Raw genomic sequence first — 20,047 nt, 5'->3', positions numbered from 1 at the left:
TGGAAACTTCCACTCCACTATGAATGCGTCTCCCAGAGCTCCTCTTTGAGGAAATTCCCTTGAGCAGTACTGATCACACTTCCGGTTGATCGCGGTGGCAAACAGATCCACTTGAGGGGTTCCCCAAAGGGCGAAGATCTCCAGAAGGAATTCCTGAGCCAGCTCCCACTCGTGAGAGACCGTGCTCTGCCTGCTCAGAGCGTCTGCTGCCGTGTTCTTCTCTCCGGCTAGGTGAATTGCAGATAGAGAGATTCCTTCTCGTATTGCCCAGAACGAGGGCTGCATTGCTTCTCTGCACAGTGGCAGGGACCCTACTCCTCCTCTTTTGTTGAGGTAGTACATGGCCACCATGTTGTCCGTCATTATCATGACATTCTTTCCCTGTACAGAGGGCAGAAAGGCCTTCAGAGCTAGTCTGATTGCCCTCAGCTCCAACAGGTTGATGTGTAGTTTGGACTCCAATGGAGACCAACGACTGCTGATTGTCAGATCGTTGGTGTGCTCCCCACCCCGTGAGTGAGGCGTCCGTCACTACCGTTATCTCCGGCCATGGTTGCCAAAAAGACTCTCCCTTGAGAATGTTGTTGTTGCAATCCCACCATAGAAGATCCTGAGCAACTGCGCTCGGGACTTGCAGAAGATCCAACATATTCCCTGAGAACTGGGACCACTGAGTTCTGAGTGCCCATTGAAGGGATCTCATTCTCAACCTGGCCTCTGGTACTAGGAAAATGCAGGATGCCATGAGGCCGAGCAACCTGAGAAAATCGAAGGCCGGTAGACGTTGGGCATTCTGAAACTTCGTTACCATCTGCTGGATGTGGAGAGTTCTCACTTCGGGAGGCGAGGCTTTTCCCGATGAATTGTCCAAGACTGCTCCGATAAACTGGAGTTTCTGGGATGGTATCATGTGGGACTTCTTGAAATTGAGGGAGAAGCCCAGTTTGTGGAGGAAGTGGCAGTTGATCGAAAGATGTTCCTGAGCTTGTTCTGCAGAACTTGCTCTGATCAACCAGTCGTACAGGGAGGGATATATATGAAAACCTCCTCTCCTGAGACTTGCTGCCACAACCGCCAACAGTTTGGTGAAAACCCTTGGGCGGAGGTCAACCCGAATGGCAGAATTCGAAACTGATAATGAGAATTGCCAATCGCGAACCTCAGGTACTTTCTGTGCTTTGGATGGATTGGCACATGAAAGTAAGCATCACGAAGGTCCAATGATACCAACCAATCTTGGAGTTGGAGAGCCTGAAGGATCTGAGAAAGAGTCACCATCTTGAACTTGTCCTTCCTGAGGAACTTCTTCAAGTTTCTCAAGTCCAAGATGGGTCTCAGTCATCCGTCCTTTTTTGGGATGAGAAAATATGGGGAGTACCAACTCCTGTTCCTCTCCGCTGCAGGTACCGGTTCTATGGCACCTTTCTCTAGCAGGGTTAAAATTTCCTGCAACAGGAGTGGATCTGGAAATTTGGCAGAGTTGGCTCCCGGTGGATGATTCTGAGGCCTTTTTAGAAAGGGAAGACAGTAACCTTGGGCTACTGTTTCCAGTGCCCAAGCATCTGAGGTAATGCCCCGCCATTCCTTCAGATGTTGAGAGATCCTGCCTCCCACTGGTGTTTTGTGTAATAAGGTCTCAGAGGGATTTGGAGGCGGCTGCAGGAGTGGCTGAGGGTACAGATGCTGCTCCTGAGGCTGATTTTGCACCTCTTCCTCGTGTTCCACGAAGGAAGTTTCTTTTTCCCCTTTGAGAAGCCTGTCCTCTTTCTCTACCAAAAGAGGAGTAGTATCAAAAAGAACGACCCCTCCAGGAAGATGAGCTGGAATAGGGTTTTAGAGGCTGGCGCAAAGAGGCGCTAACTGATTTAGCTGCCGCTTTCGAAGTCTGAAGTTTTTCTAGGCTTTCATCAGCCTTTTTGCCAAAGAGCCTCAAGCCATCAAAGGGCATGTTGAGAAGTCTGGCTTGCACGTCCGGTGCAAACCCAGACTTTCTCAACCACGCAAATCCGCGTAGCACAACGCTTGCAGCCATGGATCTGCTGATACTATCAGCAGTATCCAGTCCAGACTGGAGACATTCCCCCATTGCCTCCTTCCCGTCTTTGACTATATTCAGGAAGCCTTCCCTTTCCTCGCCTTCTGGAATATGATCAGCCGTCGCCGAAATACAGTCCCACAGGGTATGGGTAAACCTGGCTAGGGTACAGATGACATTTGCCGACTTAAGTGCAATACTGCCTGATGTGAAAACTTTACGTGCCCAGGCATCAATGTTTTTATCCTCTCTCTCTGGAGGGATAGTTGGATAAGCAGTTTGTTTTGAAGTAGATGCTGCCTGAATGACTAAACTCTCTGGAGTTGGATGTTTATTCAAATATTCAGGATCCGTTCCAGCCGGTCTATATTTTCTTGGAAAAGTGCTATCTGCAGCAGCAATATTTTCTGGCTTCTCCCAGTTTTTCTCCACAGTCCTTTGGAGCGCTCTGTGGAAAGGGAGAACAGGATCTTTCTGAGGTCCCTTGACGATTATATCCGTCATGTCATCTTGTTCAAAAATGGGTGAAGTATTACCCCAACCCATGTATTCAACTACCCTGGTCATAAGACCCCTGTACCAAGCATCTGCATGCTCTGCAGGATCAGGTTTGGCGAACTCTAATTCTGGGGATGTGTCTACTCCACTGGCAGAATGTAGAGTATCACTCAGGTCTCTCTTTCTAGATTCCTGGTCAATAAGTTCCTCATGAACTTGTCTTGTACCATAAGTAACTCCCAAAGGAGTAACCTCGTCTTCTTCTGAAGCAGACTCTTTATAGATTGCTGACATAGATTTGAAAAAGTCTGACCTGGGCAAAGGAGTGAATCTCCTTTCTTCCTCTTCCATCTGCTTCGAAGGAATTGGCAAATCCCTCAAAGTTTTCGAAGGTGTCTTCGAAGTCTTCGAAGATGACTTCGATAATGGCGTCGAAGACGCTTTTGGCTTTGGCGTCGAAATTATCGACGTCGAGGGCGCCGACGAAGTTGTCGAAGTCTTCGACGACTTGTGTTTCTTGCATGGCACTGGAGAAGTGCTCGACTCTCGAAGAGAGGTTTTTTGGATTCCTCGACGCTACCGGTCTTAGCCATGGTAGCCTTGGACTTCCCTTTTTCGTCCAATGGAGCGACTTTAGGGGTATGGCTTTTTCGAGGGTCTTTCGAGGGGGTCGGGCCGCATTCTCGAAAACCTCCATCATCTTTTTGTAGAATTCTTCCCACTTACTGGAAGAATCCGATTTAGTTGGACAACGAATTTCTTCGGTCGACTCTGAAGAAGAAGATGATGATGAGGGAGATCTATGTCTCCTCTTCAATTTTTTCGATGACGACGAAGAGTGTCTCGATCTACTCCTAGATCGAGATCTCTTTGAGTACCTATGGCGATCCGATTCCTTAGAATCAGTCGCTTTCTTGTGTCTTTTTGACGAAACCTTTTTTGAGGCCTCCCTCCCCACCGACAGTTTACCTCTCCTCTCACGAAGAGCTTTTTCGGTCATAGATTGGCAGGACCCGCAGTCGTCGGTTCGGTGACTGGAACCGAGACACCAGAGACAAATCCGGTGGGGATCGGTGATCGACATCTTCGATCCACAATCTGCACACTTCTTAAACCCAGTCCTGGGTGTCGAAGGTGTCGAAGATGACGACATTTTCTTCACAGAAAATAGAAGCGCGCCGTTCTCGATAGCGAAGCGATCGGAAAAACGGAACTGAAGCAACGGGCGCGGCTCAAGCTATTTATACCATCGGTGACGTCGACAGAGTACGGAGTACGTCGAGGGACAATCGACGCCACGACCTCGAGCACAGCGCCCTCTGGCCAGAAATTTCTTTTTCCGAAGCAGCGAAGCTGGAGATAACGAATTATCACAAGATGAGGAATACGTGGGAGGACACAATCCATTCGAAATTTGGTTATTGTGAAAGGTCAGCCCATGCCAGTTGCTGCTTTAAAAGCTCATCTTTCTGGGCTTGGTCCCAAATTAATTAGGTTAAGCCACAAACCCGGCGTCATGTTCGACTACACAGACTTCAGCTCAACGTACTCCTCAATGTTATCCTAAAGCTGTGGTTTCACCGCCTGTTGGACTTGGTACATGCCTCAGCACCCTCTCCCTTGAATTACTAGGACAGTGGGTACAAAGACCGAGAACAGAAATTGACAGATAGTGGACCAGCCCTCAGTTTCTCCAATGGCTTAGTGTGGGGCAGAGGGAGACCTTCAAAATGCAATGCCCACCCACAAGGGTTACTAGTTCTGAGGCCCGAAACACATAAGCAAGCTGACTCACCACAACAGGCTGGCATGCAACAAGCAGAAATACGCAGCTGAAGGCAAAACCAAAGATTTGCAGGGTTACACACAGAGAGCAAACCGGGCTCTTGAACAAGGCCGCAACTAGACTATTAATAATTCAAAAAGGATCTGAAAACCAGGCTCTTACTCCAAGCCATGTTGATCTGAGAACACAACACGTATGCTGACTTCTAATTGAGCTGTAAATTAACGCTTGAACATATTTAAAATTACTGCCTTCCAGCGAGAATGTCTTGAATAAATGAATAAAACAATTATATAAGCCAATTACTCTTCGGCCATTTCCTCCTGCTCCTTATGTCCTGGTCTGTTTTACTTCTAGTCAGCTCCTCCTCTAATTAAAGATCCCACTCTTGCTGGTGAGTAGTTTCAGTACTTTGTGGCTACTACTCTGGAAGTACCAAGGAATAAGACTTAATAATTATAATCCCCATAATCCTCTCCTCCGACATGTGAGAAAACGGTGGCGTTTCTCCCAGGCTATTCCCGGGGATCCTTTGTTCGGAGGGCCATAGCTCATGGATCCCAACCCTGGAGGCGGATGAGCGAGGGAGGATCACCTAGGCAGGGGCCCTTGGGGACTATGGGAGACACACCCTCGGGCTAGACATGGTATCCTCCCGTTCCAATACACCCCTACCCGGCATCCCCAAAAGAGTCCCATCATACCTTAGTACCTTTCTGTAAGGAAAAGGCAAAACCATCAGGGAAAACAAAGACCATCCCTAAATTGCAACATGAGTTTACCCCCCCTTTCCTCAAAACCCACTTTTCAATAACCCTATATTCAAACTTTTCCTGACTAAATCTACAACATATTTATCCCTTTTCTTTTTTAGAACACCACAATTCTCATAATCCCATTTCCCTATTGAAATAGCCAAGGAGTGGGACGAAGAAGTCTTAGTTATTTACCTGTAACTGTATTTCTCCAGCATTGGTATCTTTCATAGATTCAAATGCTTGAATATTCCCCCTCATCAGACTGGGAATCCTCTGTGATTTAAAAATAAGTATATATAAACATTTTTTCCCATAGGAAAAGGCAATAAGGATTGCCTATTATGTCTAATAAGAAATTCACTTGTGTAGTCCCTCCACCTCACTTTGGTCCTTTATGAACCCAACCAATGAGGTGGTAGGGCTAAAACTCCACCTCAGGCAGCCATCTTCATATTTTTCACTGCAGTCTACCAGACAGGGGGAAGGAATCCTCTCAGCTTTCCGAGCTTTCATCATTTTTTTTCTATTTAGCTTTACAAGCTACACCTTTAATTTTCACTTTTTCGATTCATCTAGTTAAGGACTACCGTCTGTGACTTTCTGGACTCAGAAAGCAACATTTTTCCAAATGTTTTCGTTGAGCAAAGACCACCTTGGCATCATGGCTGAGGAGATAGGACCTGCCAAGAAGCCCTCCTTGTTTAGGGATTGCAGCAGGTGCAGAATGAAGTTGGTGTACATGGGGGTTTCCTGTGGACAGTGCATTTACTGTTTATATCCTCATGATATTAATGAAAGTGAGATCTGCAAAACCTTCACCAACAAGACTCTACAGGACAGGCACAGAAGGCTGCTGATATATCTGGAGACCAGGTGCCAATCTTCTGATGAAGAGTCTGCTAAAAAGGTCCCTGTAACATCTCACAAGGTAACAGAGACAAACTTCTGAGAGGGCCTCTTCAGTGGAAAGGGGAATCTCCCCACCTCACAAGAGCAGGAAAAAGGTAGAGAAATGCTCCCTTATGCCTTCCTCAAGCTATTTGGATCAAAAACGCCATCATCATGAAGGAAAAAGTACATCAAAAGGTAAGGAGATGGCATCTAAACCTTCATTTGGGGAACGGACGACTACGGAGCCATCGTCGACGAGCGGCAGTGCTACCAAGAGTTTGTCGACGCCCAAACTGTCCATGAAGGATAAACCGTCCATGACCACATTAAAAACGTCCTCGTCGATGAGCAAATCCTCTTCATGCAAATCGTCGACGAAGAAAGAATCGTCATCAAAGGTGAAGGAAAAACATCACTCATCCACGAAACTCTCGTCGACGAAGCCAACAACGCATCACTCGTCCATGAAACCCTTGTTGACGAAGCTACCACCACCACGTCTATGGAAAAGGTTTGGCCAGAAAAGCTGCCCACGAACGTCCTGTTGACTGTAAACCCACCATCCATGGAGGAAAGCATAAATAAGGCTAAAGACCTGTCTGACACACTCCATTACAGGAGGACAGGAAGAGCCTGTAACAATCTAATTAGCGGTAAGGATTGGCAATAGGTGTATTAGTATAGGCCCTTTTATTTTGACAAGACACCACTAGGACTGCGTTATTATTATTTGATGGTTGTAGCTTGCTCTCATCTTTAGACTTAGGATTAGATAGGCGTTTTTCAAACCCTTTATGAAGTTCAATAAACACCCTTGAACTGTGATCACTTGTGTCTGTCGTCTTACTGTTGATACCATGGTTTTCTCACACACATCTATTAAATCAGTTACATGCGCACAGTAACAGTTAGATTACCATAATTCAAGCATAATTGACAGAAAAAGGTATTCACCCACTTCCCCCATCTGCATCTTTTTACCTTGTGGGCTTCCTCCCAGAGTCCCGCCTGAGTATACATATCAATAGCGTCCTTCGTTCGATCTGCTTTAATGAACAGCTGCTCTGCAATCTGGGAAAAACACAACAGGACAACCATGCTGTCAGCATTGAAGATATAAAGACTGAATGGCTGAGAAGACCATAGGATATAATCGGGCACCTCGCCTTTGTAAATATTTGAGCAGATATGTTAATAAAAGAACATTTAGTAAGAAACACTGTTAGGGAGTTTTACTAAACCCCACCTGTGGTAGGACTGTAGAAGACTCATACTTGGGGGCACAGGGCTCCAACTCTTAGTATAGGCCTGAACTACACAAGTATGTTGGTAGCAATGGCTGAGCAGAAGGAAGAAGGGCTGTAGTTGAGTCCAAAGACCTATGAGCACACTTTCAGTCCAGGAAACATGTACACACTGCAGTTGTGACGAATCAACTTCCGGGGTACCAGTGGTCCAGGGATGAATTTCGGTTTCTAAACCATCAATCAGCCCCACACCTCTAGTACACCAGAAGGGATTCAAACAGATTGGAAACACAAGCAAATTATAAACCTTGTCCAATTTTCGTAACGTGGATGGAACCGCAGGCATATCTCCGAAAGGTTGTGGATCGTTAGCTAGTTGCAACACAGCAAAAATACAATTATTACCCAAAGATAAAAGGGACTGTCCAGTCAAGGGTGTAAATATCTACTTTATTATTATCACAATAAACAGTTCTAGCACACAACAAAATACAATCCACCCTGTAAAGGAATGCAGCGGACAGACAGTTTCAAAGAAAGGAAAGGGGTGCACTATGGATACTGACCGGAGGGTAGTCAGTATAGTAAATAATCGCAATAGTTCATGGATATTTCGTTTCAGCACAAAGGGAGCAATGGGTCATAAAATGTCAATAGGGGCCTTCGGAGAAGGACCAGGGGGACCGAGCCACAATGTACCTTGTGCTGGAGATGTTCTTGGTGCTCGACAGGGTAGAGGCTTTTTGAGGGCACCTTGCAACTTCTGCGACTGAGTTCAAGACGGGAGACAGCTGCGAGTATCAGACAGCAGGCAGTTTGGCGACGAAACTGGACGGACAGCTGCAGGCTGGACTACATGGTGGCTCAGGGTCAGGTATGTCTCAGTGCTGGCAGGCAGTTCCGAAGCACTGGTGGAGGCATCTCGGATGGTTTTAGCAACTGCAGCGTAACAGACAGCGTTGCATTCGTTTGCAGTTTGACTGTTCGAAAATATCCTTTAAGGCGGACGTTGGTAGATGCTGGTCGATGCACTTCTCCTAGCTTCTTCACTGGGTTCAAAGCTGAGGAAGTGTTGTAGGCAGCTGCCTTGTCCTTGGTTTGGCTCAGAGACTCTCTAGCACTTCCCACCTAGGAAGTTTGCTGCAGATTCTAGTAGGGCATGCTGTGTGCTGGCTGGGTACTGCTATTGGAGCTGCTGGAGGTTCCTCTGGATTCGGTATCTCCTTCTGTTCCCTAGGAGATGTTTAGGGGAGGGATCTTGCTTCCCCCTCATGGAGATCCAAGCCTTCTTTCACTGGCAGAAGATGTAAGGCAGACTGTACCTTCAGCCGTGGTCCAATGCTGAGTTCTTCTTGTTACTCCTTGCAAAGTCTTCAGATGATCTGCCAAAAGAGGGGCTCAACCCTCTTTTAAAGCAAAATGGGCCACAGTGATTGGTGTAGGCTAAGCCTACCTTAAGGAACCAATTCTGGGCCCCCACCAAACAACAATCTCCTATATGCATGAGGTCATAACCAGAGTGTTTTGCAACAGAAAAGGTAAAGGGGTGAACACATGGAATGTAAAGTCCTACCCATCTTTGTGTCTGTTGTGGATCAAAGGGTCCCTCTGGTTAATGGAGTTCTCTGCAGTTCCTGATTAAAGCGGCAGGTATCCCTTGAAATTGTGGCGAGACCAGACTTTCTGGCTCCATCAAACCACATAATCATACCTTCTGAGTGGGGTTCCCTTGCATGGATGACTACTGTAAACATGCAGTCCCAGACATGACATTTCACTGTCAATCAATACTAAGCGCTGGAGCTGATTCAGGTTGACACAGTGCATTTGAAAGGGTGTAGAGGTTTCCGTTCTCCTTTGTTAGCCTCTGCAGCAGGCCCCATGTGGACCTGTTTTAATTAACTCTGATTAGTATGTGAATGCTGCCACAAGCTACATGGTTCAACAAAAGGACATGGTACCTTTGTTAGTTAATTAGGCTGGCCATGGCAGGGGGGAGGTTTCGCCCTCCCCCTTCTGGAGATGCATTGTGCACTCCACCTGTCAGATCCCAACCAAATATGACAGGCAGGGACTGCGCCTGTAAACTGTGTGCAAACAGAGTATACAGGTCTATGCTTATGTGGTGCGGTGAGCATAGGAAAATGTGTGCATATCAGCCCCATACATTTTCCGGAGGTAGATCTACCATCATTCAATTTTATTTAAAATTTCAAAAAAGCTTGGGTGAACGCACACCGACCGTGATGAAGCGTGTCGTAGAAAGTAAGTAAAGAATGTTAATTCAGAGGGTTTAGGGGTACTAAGTAGGCCACCGAAGGATTTCGGGCCTCAGGACGGGGGTCCTTGGGCAGGAGAAGAACATGGTTGGGTCGCTCCCCTCTTCCCCAATGTGACTCAGGAAGCTCAGGAGGAGCAAACAGCAACACAAAAACTGCCTACTAAGTACCCAGTAGTTAGACAGTACCTTCTAGGATGAAGAAGAGCGGTGCCACCGGCGGGTCCCCAATGTAAGACGGCAGCAGCTCTGGTTCGGGGATCTGGCCTTGGTGGCTGGCTGAAGAACTTTTGGAGGGTGCAGATGGTCAGACTAGGTCACAGGGATGCCCAGCAGATGATCTTTACCGCACTTGGTTGTGGAGGCTCGACACAGGCTTTAGAGCAGTGACGGTTGCCACTCGGCAGACTTTCTTCCTTATCTCGGTCCCTGGCTCTTCTGAGGGGGACTTCTCTGATCAGGATGGAGTGTATGTAGGCTCAGGCAGATGGCCATGAGTATGCAGCCGAACCGCGCTCAAGGAGACAATGCACTGAAGTAGCGCCAGATGTCCCAGGGTATTCGGATTTTGCAGGCCTGCAAGGTGGCAGCACTTTGTGGGATGGCTGAAACTGCAGATGGTCTTAAGACTGGTTAGGCCCACCAGTCCAGGGGACGCAGTCGTCAGGTCCGGATTTTCCCTGTCGCTTAGAAGAATGGGCTGGAGCTGCAGCTGTCATTCAGTTGGCTTAGCAGTCGGTGGAGGTGGCTGCAGACGTCCTTCTTTCTTCGGAATGTATCTTCCAGTGGTCGAATGACTTCAGCATCAAGACCCTCACCTTTTATGCAGGAACCCAGACAATCAGCATGCATGCAACATTCAAACTTTGCAGGCACCCAGTTAGAACTGCATCAAAGCAGACACACTGGAGGACACTGGCCTGAGGAGTTTCGGTGTCCTCCCAGCTTCCTGTCCTCCCAGACACACTGGCGCCTCTGAGCAGACAGACTTCCCAATGGGAGCCCAATGAAGACAAAAGAGTGAGCAAGAAATCCCCAACTCAGGTTAGCAGAGGAAGGATCAAGAAAGGCCAAGCCATCGTGAGTTGGAGAAAAAAGAAGACAGGCACCATTTTAGGTCAATGTTGACCCATGTGTCCTTTACCGTAAGATGCGTGTAAAAAATAAAATCACAAAAAGCCGGAAGAAAATATCCACTGTCACCAGCCACTCAGATAGACTTGCCACTGTAACTAGAAAGTTACAAGAGAAGTGAGAAAAGGAATATTATGCATCCCCTCAGCCCTCCACATAAGGAGGGTTGGCTGATCTCACAAAAGAAAAGCATAGGTAGGATTCAAAGTATCCCCCTATCCTAAAATTACACACAAGGTGGACATTCTACCTAACAAACACAAATAGGATATGTAAAGTCAGATAGTTATAATGGGACAGGCGTAAACATTAAAAGGCAATAAACTGTGAATCAGGTGAACCTGGCAATGTTACATGGTGTTGGGTAGTTATACACCTCTTAGATATACACAGAAAAAAACCTTAGCGATAACAATTTAATTAATGCGATCCAACCTGCTAATCTCATGAAAGAAAACCAGAATATAATACATCTATTCTTTCTTATCCCCAAAAGTATAGCTTTGCATTTTGGCCCATTAGGGCCTCCTTGTCGCTTCACTTGACACTCTGATTTAAGCGCCCTTAGGTCGGCCCTCATGTTTTCTACTTCTATACAGGTCTTAAGTACATCTTCAAGAGGGGAAAGCATGAATCAAAACCTTTGCTGATGTCAAAAACACCTGACTGCCTAAAAACAAAGAAACATGGCGGATGGTCACTTGGGGTACTGGGCCCCATGTTGTGCGTAGTAGATGTGTCCTGGTGACCACAAAATAGCAATCTGTAGTAAAGGAAGGATGTAGCAAATTACCCTGGGTGAAGGCAGCACCGGGACCCTCCTCCCCTTCACTATGGGACTGTCTACATCATATAGTCTGCTACCTTCTCAACATGAGAAAGGGCCATCTGTTTCTCTAGGACATTTCCCAAATGGGGGAGTTGAGACACAAAAACAGAGCACTCAGGTTTCCCACTTGCATGCATGAGAAAGATATCATCCAGTCCTATTTTTCAAAGGTTTTCATGAATGTAATACGAATACTCTTCCCCTTTGTACAAAAGAAAAGATTTTTCAGATGTATGATGGACATCACCTTTAGAGACATACACATAGCACTGTGACCGCCTTTGATGAGCAGTGCTGGAAATCCAGCGCCCTTACCTCATACTCTTGGGACGATGCATAGTGCTGTGCGATCTTGTGGTAGTATTTGGTGGCGCTCTTGCCTTCCTGCAGATCCAGAATATGAATAGCCTTTTTCCACTGGCGGGCTCCAATGGCAGCCTCGATCGCTTTCACAGAGCAGCTGTACAAACAGAAGAGAGCAAATTAACACTTCACAGTCAAAACAACAATTGAACTGCAGCATTTGTTCTGGATATCTGTGGTGGAAACCCAAATTCGGCAGGAAAGTGGTACTGTTGAAGTGCATTTCAGCAAGGTAGTACTGCACACAACTAGGTGTAAGTACCAACGTAGAATCTTCATACCTCACTATTACTCAAAATACATAAAGGCAGTTTCACATACAATTGTTATTCATTTTGAATTGGCTATATTTTCCTTTCAGTCATAGATATAAATGGTTACACTGACCATTCGAGAATCTAAAACTAGCCCATAAGAGTTGTTGTGCATAACCTTATCATAGTATCATACAGTGGTGGAGTCCGAACCACCTTTCTTTGACTGAAAGATAAATGTAGATGTCAGTTATTGACACATCTAAAGCTTTGTGATCTAGGACATGATGATGGTCCGCCATGGGTACATGTTTTATACACTTAAATAAGTATTTTCACAGAGAAAACAAAGACGTGTCTTTCTCGAGGCCAATTACACAAATATGCAAGAAGGTGGATGAAACCATCTCTCAAACTGCCTATAGCTCTAACATGGTGGAACAAGAATAGGCAGTCATCAGAAAGCGGATTTCAACTAGCAAAGTACATCCAGTTGCAATGTGTCTGTTGTGTCTATCCAGCCCTTATTCCCATGTGCCACCCTTCTTGGATATACATTATTTGGGTCACACGTACCATTGTAAGAATGTAACCATTATACTGCGACACTGCTTTAAGGTTAAGGTTAGAGCCACATAATGGCAGGGGTTCTATCATTAAGTGCTTAGGTGTCCCCGCATCCCGCCTAGCGTCCTACTTGAGGAAGGTGGCGCTAAGGAAAGAAAAAGAACCCTCAGTCCACGGACATTGATCAATCCACATCTCACCTGAAATATGTCTGCTTCCTCCCCTCTAACACACTTCTGTCCCCTCCCTCTATTCAACGACAATCCATTCCTCAGTCCCAGCAGTGCCAGCTCTCTCTTCCAGGCCAAAAGCCTCACAATCATTGGTCCAGTCGGGTGTCAGTCATGCAGTCACTAATATACAATTACTCTCTTCCAGCTTCTCAGGGGACACCCTCTTGCTGCCTAGTGCCAGGTAGCCCTCCCCGCTCAGACCAGCCCAGCCAATCAACAGATACCATGACATCACAACCAGGAAATACTGTACAGGAAGCTTAACCCCATTCTGTCCCAGGCAACATCTGACCCTATCCACTGACATTTAAACAGGGAAATCACAGTTCTAGGCTACAATACATGACACAGAGGCTACACTTCTAAAGAGATTTAGATAGTTTAAGAAACGTGCAAATATAATTCAACAGTACAAAATATGAAGGCCACTCAAACTTACCATGAAAAGCAAAGTACACATTAGGAGAGTATCATATGAGCTACAGAAGACGCACCTTTTGGTGTGGAGTGGCAAGTGGGCCCCACTAGAGAAGATCCAGGCCAGGCGCAGAAGCCCCACTGCATTCAGTCATACCTCTCAACTCACAAGCTTTTGGCTGGTGTTACCTGCCTTGTAGACAATTCACTCAACCACCAAGCCCCTTACATGCCCATAGAATTCAATGAGCTCTCATCTGCCAAAAATGAAATCAGTAGCTTTTATCCGCCCTGAGAATGCAAAAGGTTACGAGCTATGTTTAGTCTCTTGATTGGGGATTCAACCAGGACTGAAGACGAAGCAAGTGAAGAAGTCAGTTTGAATGTCAGGTTTCCGTTTTTGTGGCGCAGAGCCAGGTCCGCGTTGGTAGAGACCTTGGAAATAGTTGGGCATAGAAAACCTCACTTGAGGCTTTCGATGAACCCTTACAGGCAACCCACAGCTAGCTGGACATAACTGGAGAAGGAGCATAAGGAAACAAAATAGAGACCCTTTTAAACAAGTCACAAGGATGATCCGGTCAAAACCTTCTGTTTGTATATTAACCTTATAAGGAATCCGCCATTGTGAAATTGGCATATCATACAAACGTACGATCCATATTTACCCAAGAGACTTGTCACATTTAAAAGGGAGATTAATCTTCGTCAATCATTGATACATGCATTGTGTAAAATTGATGAAAAAACTAGACGTTTCTAGTCAACTACATTAGTACCTATTATTGGTCACTATGCGTGTGGGAATAGCCTGGGTGGAGTTTAACTATGCCAGTGAGGTTGGCCTTTAAAAGGACACACTAATTTCAAATCCATGAAGGTGATATACATTATTCCATCTCTGTGCAATAACTGTTACGCCGATAAAACAAAACAACTTGTCCAAATAAGGATCAATGTACATCGCTCAAGGATCCGGAACAAAGTGTTATCGGCCCCTTTGGTGATCCATTTCTGTAGGTTTTTACATAATGAAGAAGTGATGAAATGGTTTGCACTTGAAAAGGTATCCTAGATATTAGAGATGGTTCAAATGAACAGAAGCTTGCAACACACAAACTATTTTGGATTTACAATTTACGATCCCATTTGGAAGGTCTTAATGACCAAATGAAATGGTCAGCACTATTGTAAATTCCAATTGTATTCATTTCGGTCACAGGTGGCATAGAAACGCACAGCACCTTGCAGGCAGTCCAAAAGGTTTGTATTGTAGATGTTACAAAAAATGTTGACTGTCCTTTGCAGCAAAGATTAGAGACTGGCAATTTTGCATGATCTGGGGCTCTGGCATGCCAATCGTTTTGGGAAATGGCCCGACGGCAGTCCCTCTCGCATCTCCCTTGGGATGTCCACCAAACCCAGATATCTTTAACCCCTAGTTAGTACTACAGATCAGTAATCCCTACTGTCAAAACACTTGATCTTAGTCTATAGTTGCTTTCCCTAGATGCAGGTTCGCCGACTCCATCAGGGACTTTCTAACATTCCTTACGCTCCAAATGGGTTAGTTTTACAAATGAAAACTGGGCGCGCCTTGAAATTACTCTAAGATTTTCCTAAATGCACACATGGCACCCGTCACCTGACCCTTCTAGTCTACCGACCGCCTCTTTTTCTCAACTCCTCCCCACCAACCTTATGTCCATCTGATATTTCATTCTGCCTTCTGCCTGCCTCCACCCTTCGATTCTAACTCTTCTACTCTATTAACACTCCACCTAAACCACTATTGCTCCTCCTACTACTACTACTACTGCTGCTACAACTAGTCCTACTATGACTCATCCTCCTCCTACCACAACTCCTCCTCCTGCTCCTCCTCCCACAAATTCTCCTACTTCACCCCCCACAACTATTCCCCCTCCTCCCACTACTACTCCCCCTGGGGGGGCAAGTCTACTCCCTAGCACTACTACTCCCCTCCTCCCACTACACAAACACCCTCCTTTCATCTGGTAACATTCACTTCACATCCACTCCTTGCACTAACTTCTATCCATCTACCCCGCAAACACACTCACTTGTCAATACCCCACCTTTCACCAATAACCGCCTTCACACTTCACCGCTTCCACCTGCCTCCTTTTGGTCTCTTGGTCTGACTCCTTTTCCTCAGCTGACCTCAGCAGGACAAACCACACTTCATGTTTACTGTCCCCTGCTTAAATCTCCTGCCCCTTGTTGAGATTTTGTGGACGCCAGGAGAATACACGACCACACACGGCCTCCCGCAGGCAATGGTCCTTTCTTCTGATCTACCAGTAGAATGGTAAAGACAGACACTTCAACCAGTTGATCTGGGAAAAGGAGAAACAAGGACAGCAACCAGCTACCTGCAAGAACAACACCACAATTACACTCAGAACAATCCACCCTTATCACCACATAGCCTTTGCAATGCCTGGTCTCTGAATATTGTGAGTTCAGGTTCTCCCTGAGTGAAGAAGAACGAAGTCCAGAGGCCAGGCACCCGCCCGACCGAATCGCAGGGCATCCTGTGCACCAAGCCTCCATGGACCTACCCCGCCGGCACTAGGACGCTTCTCAAGTAGGGGACAGAGCCTTTCAGGATGACTTGGGTGACAACAAATAGGAGGGAAAAATCCAGGTTCCAGGAAAATAGATAGGTTCCAGAATGATCCAGCAAAAGAGTAGTTGCAAAGACACAAATGTAGGCCAAACACATACTCACCAATCCAGAAGCACACCAGAATATCCATGGAAAAAGTACCCAAAAGCCAGACGAGAAAGGAATTCCAAAAGCAGTTCCAACAGACAAAGCCAGGTCAAAAACAAGGATGTAAAAACCAAACATCAGGACAAAGAAGGGAAACCCAAAAAGCAGTTCCAAATAGAAGACCAAGGGCAAGATCCAGAATCCAAAACACGCAAAGGACCTGATGCCACTCACTGAGATGTTAAGAAGTGAGGTGCATTGTTCCTGTCTTCATTTTCAAAGACCCGCATTTCAGTGTCCGCAGTAACTGCATGCGTAACGTAATGACATCATGCAGTGCTGCAGCCACGGGCATTGCAATTCCTCTCCATCTGACAGGACTGGGATCATAGATGCTAGCAGGCTTAAACAGTGCAGAAGCAGGGATGTCGCCGCTGTGGCCTGAAACCTCTGCCCTGATAGGCCAACTTTCCCTAACCAATCCTGTTCTATCTTCTGCTTCGGCAAGATGTATGACCAAGGGGGAAGTCTTTACAAGTGGTCTAAGCCCCGCCCTGAAGTTGTTACATTTCAAAAATGCATTAAATAGTGAGCTATGTCCCACCTACTTTCCCCACGAGGTATTGCCGCACAACAAGTGTAATGGCCGGCCGGTACTAGCAATGTTCAATTTAATGTTTCGGGGTTCCTCCGGTAAGGGAAGCTCACCACGAATGATATGGGTCTGTGTCAGCACTCCTGGGTGGTCTATGGTGTTAGATGGTGTATGCGGTTGTCTTCTGATTGTTCTTGGTGGCCACGGTCTGTTTCCCTGAATGTCTCGTAGTACTGCAGCACTGTGCAGCGGTTCTCCCTCTCCCTTATCGGCCGGCTCGGCGTTGTCCCGGCTGTGCTCGAGATTCTTTGGCTATGCAGTTTCCCCTGATGTCCCTGGCTGCAGGCACAACTGGTAAGCAGCTGACCTTGATGTTTACAGTTTCCTTTCTCCATTCTCTTCCATCTTTGTGGTCTCTGCAGATGAAAGCAAACACTGGCAAGCATTACAAGGCAAATGCAAGGCTCAAGAAAATTGTCTGCAGCATCTTGCGCAAGTGTGGCTGGGCATAGGAACTGTGGTTCTCTCTGCTGTCACTTGCACCCTCAGAGCCAGCAGTGGCTTTAAATTCCTTTTTGGGAAACCTGCCCCTCTTGACAAGGCCAGTTTTCCGGCCTTGTCACATTTCTTGGATGTGTTATGGTCAGAGATTCCATAGTTTGTCAGACTCTTCTTTTTCATTGAACGCCTTGCATATCAATTGATAACTGTCAGCTAGCTTCTAAACTACATTAAGAGCAAAGGTTTTCTGGCTCATTATCACGCTTACCCTAGCTTGAATGTATGGGTTTCTGAAAGTATAGGAACTTATTTCATCAATCTAGCGGTTGTACGCAACAAATACACATTACGTGCGTTACGCGACAGCCCTTCAATAGCATACTTATAGGACTGTAGCATCCAGGTGACTTGTTTCATCTAAACGTGCATTTCTCTACAGCGCAGAACGAGAGCCCTTTCGGAAGTGGCCTATGCTTATTGCTACCGTAAGTCCTTACCTCATTTAGGAATGCAGGTTATTGAAATACATAGCTCATCAGTACAGTATTGCGGGAGCAGACTTGACTTTCTGCTTCCTTTGCACCATTAGATGCATTCAATTATTCTACAATGGGACTTCCACCCAACCGAATGTGCCAATGATTCAGTCTGCTAAATTAAAGGATAGTTCCGGGACTTTTTTTTTTATTGTTCCTACGGTTCGGCCATGTGTTTTTAAGCATAAATCGGTAGATCGTAGAAAACTTTCCTATGGACCTTACCCGACTTTTCGTCCATTAACGCACTCGAAATCAGCCGCCATTTTGTGATAATCCTATCATTTCCCCCCATCGACCTGGCTCACCTGCGTTTGCGGCACTAAATCAAATCCCCCGCCCCTGAGCCTGACATCAGCAGACGCGTACCGCCCATTTCCCAACGCCAAAGCACGTTTCGTGTCAACAATCGCTGCGCCTCAGCTAATGAAGTGTGGCCATGGAAATGGCAGGACGCCTCTTTCCTCAATAAGTATAAACACACCGTTTCACAACACACAGCAGCAGATTTTCAATTCCATTACTCTCTCTGTATTACTTTGAGTATTCTGTGACTCGTTTCTGTGCTCTGGTCAGCTACCTTCGCCGCTTCTAGGCCTTGTGAACACCTGTACCATCTCTGTAAATTATTTTACTTTCTTTACCACACAATGGCTACAATAATGCCGTATATGTACGAGCCCGAGTACACCGAGGAGGAACTACTGGAAAGGCAAGCACGCGAAAACGATGGGGATTCGGACGGCAGTTGGGAGGACCAGTCAACGGATGAAGAGCCTGGACCATGTCGCATGGACGGCGTCTCCACCTGGTGCACGTGCAATCGGTGCGAGCTAATGCCAACTGAGGAGGAGAACTGCTGCTGCCGTGAAAATTCCGGGTGCTTGGCCTACATTTCGGAAGGCGAGCCAAGTCCGCAATGCATCACCGAGCTGCCAGAGTTCAGGGAAGCCTGCCTCTCACGGACCGTGTTGAGGATGATGAACTGCACCCATATATTCTCCTGGGAGGGTGAGGTATTTATAAACTCACCCCCCTGCCTTCCATGTACTAGATCCTGCAGCCTGCCTCTTACATGCAGTTAGATGGCCTCTCCTTGGTGAGGCCCTGCGGCAAACGAGTCTTGTCTGCACGACCACCGCCCCAATCCACCCCCCGCCCTATCAAAGGCAGTTCGCACCGGGGTACTTGCGCTGGCAAGTGGAGCTGTCAGGGAGCGATAAAGGCCAAGAGGTGCCAAAGACCATGTACACTTCAAAGTGGTCTATAGAGCATGGGTTGTTGTTCCCATGTCTACCTCCAGACCCTGTGTCTCCTGCCAAGCATCCCCCCTCACGCTGGACGCCCCCCTGCAATCCACATAAGTGTGTCTCCATTCATGAGTCTTCCTGTGTCTTGTCTGCACGACCACCGCCCCAATCCACCCCCCGCCCTATCAAAGGCAGTTCGCACCGGGGTACTTGCGCTGGCAACTGGAGCTGTCAGGGAGCGATAAAGGCCAAGAGGTGCCAAAGACCATGTACACTTCAAAGTGGTCTATAGAGCATGGATTGTTGTTCCCATGTCTACCTCCAGACCCTGTGTCTCCTGCCAAGCATCCCCCCTCACGCTGGATGCCCCCCTGCAAACCGCATAATGCCACGACATATTCACGTCATTCATTCACAAACACACCCCTGTTTCGAATTCTTTATAACCCACTTCATATTTCTAATGAGAACTTCTTTGCGCTTTGCTAGTCAACCCGTGAAGGTGCTGGTTATCTGCTCTTCGTCTCTGTGAACTTCCGTGACCACTTCGAGCAAACTCGTCAGTTTGCAACCTGTGAAGTGCTCCCTGTTCTACGACAAGAAACTACTCTGATCCCTGCATCTAACTGTTTGTTCGTCAAGGTAAGGCCATGTACCATAATCATTTTGCGTCCAATTTTTTAATTTATATCTATTTGCTAGTAGTCATCAAATTGCATCCATGTTTTCTTTTCGTTCAAGACAGTACATGCAAGGAACTAGTCACATGTTCTGAGTTTAGTCAAATTATTTTTCTATTTTTTTAAAGTTATTCAAATACTTATCCGCATGTGAATAACATGTATAGTTCCAAGAACCAAAACGAAACTTGCATTGAACCTTTTATGTGTCATTTAATTTTTTAACACATTGGTATTCATAGAGAATTGTTGATCTTTACTTTTCAGAACTTTCCACAATGCCTGCCTGTTCCATTGGCGGTTGCCCTTCGAAGACCCATAAAAAATCTGAAGGTACTATAATGCATGTTTTCCCTAAGACAATAGATCAGATAATAGAATGGGTCCGATATTGCGGATATCCACCGTCTCAGCTTGAAAGTAGAGTCCTAGAAGTCTTTGCAGACAAGAGGGGT

The 20,047-nt window shown here is 46.4% G+C and overlaps 1 protein-coding gene across 2 annotated transcripts in view; it reads right to left on the bottom strand.

Annotated features, from left to right (window-relative positions):
- The window catches only part of IFT172 (intraflagellar transport 172), a 1,218,930-nt gene that overhangs the window by 508,437 nt on the left and 690,446 nt on the right, over positions 1-20,047 (bottom strand). For both annotated transcript variants that reach the window (XM_069605452.1, XM_069605451.1), the window contains exons 25-26: positions 11,772-11,916; positions 6,950-7,039 (exon numbers count right to left, since the gene is read on the bottom strand). In XM_069605452.1, coding sequence (XP_069461553.1) covers positions 6,950-7,039; positions 11,772-11,916 — 235 coding nt within the window. The remainder of the gene's footprint in view (positions 1-6,949; positions 7,040-11,771; positions 11,917-20,047) is intronic.

Source organism: Ambystoma mexicanum, chromosome 4p (assembly GCF_040938575.1).
Source record: "Ambystoma mexicanum isolate Mex_15411 chromosome 4p, UKY_AmexF1_1, whole genome shotgun sequence".
In the NCBI taxonomy this organism is placed as follows: domain Eukaryota; kingdom Metazoa; phylum Chordata; class Amphibia; order Caudata; family Ambystomatidae; genus Ambystoma; species Ambystoma mexicanum.
The sequence above is the reverse complement of the archived record's forward strand: the minus strand, read 5'-3'. Positions and strand labels throughout refer to the sequence as shown.